The sequence below is a fragment of the Oncorhynchus gorbuscha genome, linkage group LG13 (assembly GCF_021184085.1).
Source record: "Oncorhynchus gorbuscha isolate QuinsamMale2020 ecotype Even-year linkage group LG13, OgorEven_v1.0, whole genome shotgun sequence".
In the NCBI taxonomy this organism is placed as follows: domain Eukaryota; kingdom Metazoa; phylum Chordata; class Actinopteri; order Salmoniformes; family Salmonidae; genus Oncorhynchus; species Oncorhynchus gorbuscha.
Genome location: NC_060185.1, coordinates 32,658,843 through 32,665,362, shown reverse-complemented (window position 1 = coordinate 32,665,362; position 6,520 = coordinate 32,658,843). Strand labels below are relative to the sequence as shown.

At 41.7% G+C, this 6,520-nt stretch overlaps 1 protein-coding gene across 3 annotated transcripts in view; it reads left to right on the top strand.

Annotated features, from left to right (window-relative positions):
* The first annotated feature begins 3,510 nt into the window (after positions 1–3,510).
* Positions 3,511–6,520, top strand: part of LOC123992728 (replication protein A 70 kDa DNA-binding subunit-like) — a 42,122-nt gene continuing 39,112 nt past the window's right edge. For all 3 annotated transcript variants that reach the window (XM_046294188.1, XM_046294189.1, XM_046294187.1), the window contains exons 1-4: positions 3,511–3,668; positions 3,865–3,915; positions 4,182–4,260; positions 5,907–6,015. In XM_046294188.1, coding sequence (XP_046150144.1) covers positions 3,645–3,668; positions 3,865–3,915; positions 4,182–4,260; positions 5,907–6,015 — 263 coding nt within the window. In that variant the 5' untranslated portion in view covers positions 3,511–3,644. The remainder of the gene's footprint in view (positions 3,669–3,864; positions 3,916–4,181; positions 4,261–5,906; positions 6,016–6,520) is intronic.

The window sequence follows — 6,520 nt, the reverse complement described above, 5'->3', positions numbered from 1 at the left end:
CATAGGGCTGCACGTGGCTGTGATGAGCCTCGCACCACAGGTTTCTGTGAAAGGACCAAAACAGATGAATAGCATAGCGACTCTCAACCATGTTTTATCACACATTAATAAATGCATTACATTTTCAGGACAAAATTGTACAATTCATTTATTAGGAGTTTCACATTTTAACTACTTATATGTAAGTGCTTAAAATACTGTATAATGCTGTTATTTCGCAAATAAAGTTGACCCCCTCCAAAAAATTAACTGGAACGATAACTGAAATTACGTTGTGATACCCCCTACATGGTCTTCATGAAAGAATCCTGGGAGACTAGTTGGCAGCCTGGGTCCCTTGCCAGCCTGTAGCTCAGCTTGCTTTTCCTCAAGCCCTGGATGCGCACACGGGTCCAGCCAGGAGGCAGCTTCACTAGGGAGCGCTAGAGGTAGGTGCGAATCTCAGGCTCTCTGAACGGGCACAACGGATGCCCCACCTCTCCCTTAGGCCCATCACCCAGCAGGTGGGGACCAGGGCCACCAGCTCTTGAGGCCGGGCCCTGGACCCAGCTGCCAACGGTCCAACCCTAGGTCCTTCCCTACAGCCGACACTAGCCACTCCATGGTAACCTACTCATCCAGGTCTGACAGACTGTCCTCCCAATGGCTCCCTCCAGGACAGAGGAGGACTCTCTCACTCTTCCATTAAAGGAGGAAGTGTCTGACGATGTTTCCTGTGAAGACATTTGAAATAGAATATCAATTATCAAGTTGCATTACAATTGTAAACAAAATTTTGGTAAGATGAACCTGGTTAACGGTTTAACGGTTGAAAATCAATATACAAGTCTACATAGAAACAAGACTCATTAATTTTACACTAAACCAACAAGCGAGCTTGTCAAGGGGTGGTGCTGCTGACATGAATGATAAGCAGCTACTACTTATCATCTACCCATCTACCCTGTTGCCTATTCTGCTTGTCAAAAATACAATTCATCAGAACAAAACCACTATTGGTCACTGACAGACTCCACTTTTCCAAGCGCATACTTCACCATTTGACACCTCAAACAGTTTCCCGCATATGCATCCTTACCACAGATAATAATATAATAATAATATATGCCATTTAGCAGACGCTTTTATCCAAAGCGACTTACAGTCATGTGTGCATACATTCTACGTATGGGTGGTCCCGGGGATCGAACCCACTACCCTGGCGTTAGACCAATGAGAATTAGAACACCTTTGCCTTAACTCAACAACCGCATCCCAACAATAAGCCATTCATTATCATTTACACACGTATCCTCCACTCCAATTTTTTGACAATATTCTTTTTGTTCCAGTTTTCGATTTTACTGTTGTCCATTCAGAACATTCGTCTTCACCAAATTTACTTCGACACTCTGCTTAATTCTAACTCAATCACTTCCTCGCCAGAGATGAAGCCATTCAATACTTCTGTGTTGTGAAGACAGGCGTAATGGGAGATCTGTGGACTATTACTTGAACATTTAGGCCTATTTGTTGTGCCTGGTCCCTAATTTATAAACCTGAGATTTCTCAACGAAGTTTTGCCAAAACATATACTGAACAAAAATATAAATGCAACATTTTCAACAATTTTACTGAGTTACAGTTCATTTAAGGAAATTAGTTAATGGAAATGCATTCATTAGGCCCTAATCCAGGGGCACAACTTTTTTTCCACATTCTGAAATTGCATTTTTGTCCCTGCCAGTTTTACCATGCTAATGTGATACAAAACGAGGCAAAGGAGTGCTTTAGGACCATGTGGACGCCTTCCAGCGGCCGGGTAGGCTGTTTGGAGTGTTTATCCTATTGGATAACAATTAAAAAAAAAAGTTTTTGCCCACTTCTATAACCAAAGTGCCACCCATGGCTGGGCCTGGGAGGGCATAGGCCCACTTACTTGGGAGCCAGGCCAACCCACTGGGGAGCCAGGCCCAGCCAATAAGAATGGGTTTTTCCCCACAAAAGAGCTTTATTATATACAGAACTACGCCTCGGTTTCGTCAGCTGTCTGGATGGCTGGTCTCAGACGATCCCTCGGGTGAAGAAGTTGGATGTGTTGGTTACACATCGTCTGCGGTTGTGAGGCCCGTTGGACGTACTTCCAAATTCTCTAAAATGTTTCTAAAAGGTTCACTTGTGTAATGATCATGCTGTTTAATCAGCCTCTTGATATGCCACACCTGTCAGATGGATGGATTGTCCTGGCAAATGAGAAATCTTGATTAACAGGGATGGAAACAACTTTGTCCACACAATTTGAGAGAAATAAGTTATGAGTATGGAAAATGTATTTATTTTATTTCAGCTGATGAAACATGTTTACATGTTGCGTTTATATTTTTGTTCAGTATATTTGCACATGACACTATTTGTTGGATGGGGTGGCAGGTAGCCTAGTGGTTAGAGCACTGGGCCAATAACTGGAAGATTGCTGGATCGGATCACCAAGATGACAAGGTCATTCTGCCACTGAGCAAGGCAGTCAATGGGAGACACAACTCTCAATGCATTGACTCTAATCGATGTAAAACAATATGGTTTGTGTTTTAGGAGGGGCGGACTTACCATTAGGCAACCACACCATCAGGGTGCTTCGTGAACTTGGCACTATTTTGTTTAATATTACATTATTTATTGTGGCAAATGGATCAGTTTCACTTTTAACTCCAGCTTTTGAACGGCGGTTGGGTCTATTATGAGCCTGTGCCAGAAAGCTAACACTCAGGGACATGCACGTCTTCTATTTTCCTAAGACGCTCACAAGCCATGCAGGACACGTTATAGAAGGGACTGTGACAAACCCGCGGTGGTGTAAAGTAACTGATAAACAATATATGGGCAGGGCGGATCAATTTATGCTTGATCTGAAAATGTTTATGGAGACTATGGACGGTTTCTGCGCATACAGAAGTCAAATTGAGCTTCATACCGCATGACTTTCCGCCTCCCAAATTTTGTAACAATGCAGAGGGCTATATATAGCTTTGCATTGACATGATTGAAGGTTGAAGGTAAGTGGGGGCGTGAGGTCCTGTATAAACACAAACTCACTTCCCTGACAACTTCTTTCACAACATCTCTGCTCAGCGAAGCGCAATATATTTGAATGCACTGACAGAAGCCATATCACCGTAAATGCTGCATGGCCGATGCAGACTCCAGATTGACCATGTAGCGCCTGGTTTTGCTTCAACAAAGACGGTTTTCATAAATGTTGCAGGATTTGCAGGACATCTAATAAAATGAGCCGCTATTAACTGTTATTTTGTGTTCTTATAAAGCCATTTTTGGCATTGCAATGCCTTACTATATAAACACTTTTTTTACACGTTTCACCAAAGTGTCATAGAGGCTCGTTGTCTCGTCACGCTGTTCTAAGGTCAGTTTTTTATATTACAGCCTGTTGCTAAAGGTGGTTTGGCGAGTGTAAACTGATCCTAAATCTATAAGAGAAACCGGAAGACTGAGCAGTAAATGACGCGATGGCGTCATGAACAGTTCGCGCGTTCAGGCACACATTTGGCGCCACAGACGCAACACTGCCACTGTAGAAGTGAGATTGTCCTCTCTTGAATTAAAACATACATTTTTTTACCCTACATAGCTATAAACTCAGCTTCAACATGCTGACAAAGGGAGCGATAGAGGTAGGTGGTGGCATTTTATGACATCCCAGAAAGCATGCAAACAAAGTGTTCCCAGCATTGAGGAAGATGGTTTTCAGACGGGGACTGTGCACTGAGTGCTGACTTGCTGCTTTGTTGAGCTAGCCACAATGCTAGCTTACGTTAGCCATCTATATCTATTTTTCATCTCTCAAGCGGTGTTCTACTCTTTCAACAGGCCCTAACCAAATGCTCTAATGATTTACAAAACCCCATACTTCAATTAGTGGTGAGTATGAATGGATGTGGAAGTAGCTAGCTAACGTTAGCGCGCTAACTTTAGCGAACTTAACCTGTTAGTTGGCCAAGTTAATAGGGCCAACTGTTGAAGGACTACTGGCATTGTCAACAATTAGCTAACTTGGACAGTATGGACATACAACATTTAAGACAAGGATATTCCCCAAGATGGTAATATAGATTTCGTCCACTGCTAGATTTGTCGACATTGACCAAGATCATTTCGACCGCACTCCTGTATTCATATCCTTTCAGAACATCCGTAAAATTGATGGAGGCAGTGGACCAGCCCGCTTTCGTCTGATGATGAGTGATGGACAGCACTCAATGTCTTGTGAGTAGAACTATTCCAAATCCACTCCACCACCTGTTCAAACTACACTCAGAAATGGTTGTAGGGCAGGAGGCAGCTGACCATTACAGGTGGCACATTTTTATTCTACATTTTTTATTTCTCCTTTCTTTAACCAGGTAGGCTTTAACCAGGTAGGCTTTAACCAGGTAGGCTTTAACCAGGTAGGCTAGTTAACACGTTCTTATTAGCAACTGCGACCTGGCCAAGATAAAGCAAAGCAGTGTGACACAAACAACAGAGTTACACATGGAATAAACAAACATACATTCAATAACACAATAGAGAAGTCTATTTACAGTGTTTACAAATGAGGTAAGATAAGGGAGGTAAGGTAATAAATAGGCCATAGTGGCAAAATAATTACATTTTAGAAATTAAACACTGGAGTGATAGATGTGCAGAAGATGGATGTGCAAGTAGATACTGAGGTGCAAAGGAGCAAAAATAAATAACAGTTTGGGGATGAGGTTGTTGGATGGGCTATTTACAGATGGCTATGTACAGGTGCAATGATCTGTGAGCTGCTCTGACAGCTGGTGCTAAAGTTAGTGAGGGAGATATGAGTCTCCAGCTTCTTTTTTGCAATTATTTCCAGTCATTGGCAGCAGAGAACTGGAAGGATAGGTGGCCAAATGAGGAATTGGCTTTGAGGGTGACCAGTGAAATATACCTGCTGGAGCACGTGCTACGGGTGGGTGCTGCTATGGTGACCAGTGAGCTGAGATAAGGCAGGGCTTTACCTAGCAAAGACTTATAGATGACCTGGAGCCAGTGGGTTTGGTGACACAAATGAAGCAAGCTAAACATACATAGCATTGCTTTGTGGTAAAGGCATGCAAAGAAAACTAACGTTTTCTGTTTAAATAATATATGCCAGTATTTTAAATTAATGCATGGTTCAAATTGTATTGGATATATAGTAAATGTTACGGTATCAGTTTAAATTAAAGTCAAGGATATTCTTAATGGAGATGTTAGAGACCTGCCAAATGAAGCTGTTGAGAAACTGCACCCCTTTTATGTAAATCCATAGTGCAATCCAGTCGTAATCTGAATTACACCAGGAGCTAGACTTCAAAGACAACAGGGTAAATCAAAAGGGGTTTTAGTCTCTTTCCACAGTCTCACCCTGAAAATATCAAGGTAAATCGCTGACAGGGGCACTTTGGTGTGTTTTGTGCTGTGGATGTGATTTATGCTGTGGATTGCCTAGGGCAAACCAGCAGTAGGTAGTCAGCATTCAGTAAAAGGAATAGAGAGCTGGAAGTCATCAAAGAAAAAAACATGAATCAATTTCTTCCTTTTAATTTGGCATAGTTTAAGAATTATTGTGATAACATAGTCATGAAAAAATTAGACCTATTAAAGAACATATTTTTGGGATCTAAATCTATCCTCATCCCAGACTAGACTGAGCTGCAATTGGCTCTGTTTCATGTTTACTACCAAGGATCGCATGTTTGTATCTGTCAGTGATGGGGGTTTAGTTGGTCAATGCATGTCATCAGCTGTCATAGACAAAGACAGACAAGCAATGGGCGTGTGCGGTGGGTGGCCACCCTCTACTGCACTGCCGATGTTTGTGTTGGTCTGTCTTGTCTCTAACATCTCTATCCCTCCTGTAGCGTTCATGCTCTCCACCCAGCTCAACCCAATGGCTGAGGACAACCGACTAGCCCCAAACTGTATCTGTCAGCTGAAGAGGAGCGTGACCAATGTCTTAAAGGATGGACGGTATGTTGCTTCTATCTTTTGATCTTTTCATGTTTTCCTGCTTACAGAATGACTAACCCTTTTCTTTCCATTTCTATTGAAAACATGGTTTATTCAAATAACTTTAATGTAGGCTAGCTGTTCATGTAGGTCCTCCTTGTTGCTGCATCATTTGTCTTCTTTTGATAGATTGGCTGAGATGAGTCACAAACTTTTAGAGCTGTTAATATGGGGACACAAATGGATATGCACATACACACATATATACCTACATGCTTATGTATACACACACACATACACACTTGAAGTTGGAAGTTTACATACACCTTGGCATAATACATTTAAAGTCAGTTTTTCACAATTCCTGACATTTAATCCTATTTTAAGAATGTGAAATGTCAGAATAATAGTAGAGGATGATTTATTTCAGCTTTTATTTATTTTATCACATTCCCAGTGGGTCAGAAGTTTACATACACTCAATTAGTATTTGGTAGCATTGTCTTTAAATTGGGTCAAACGTTTC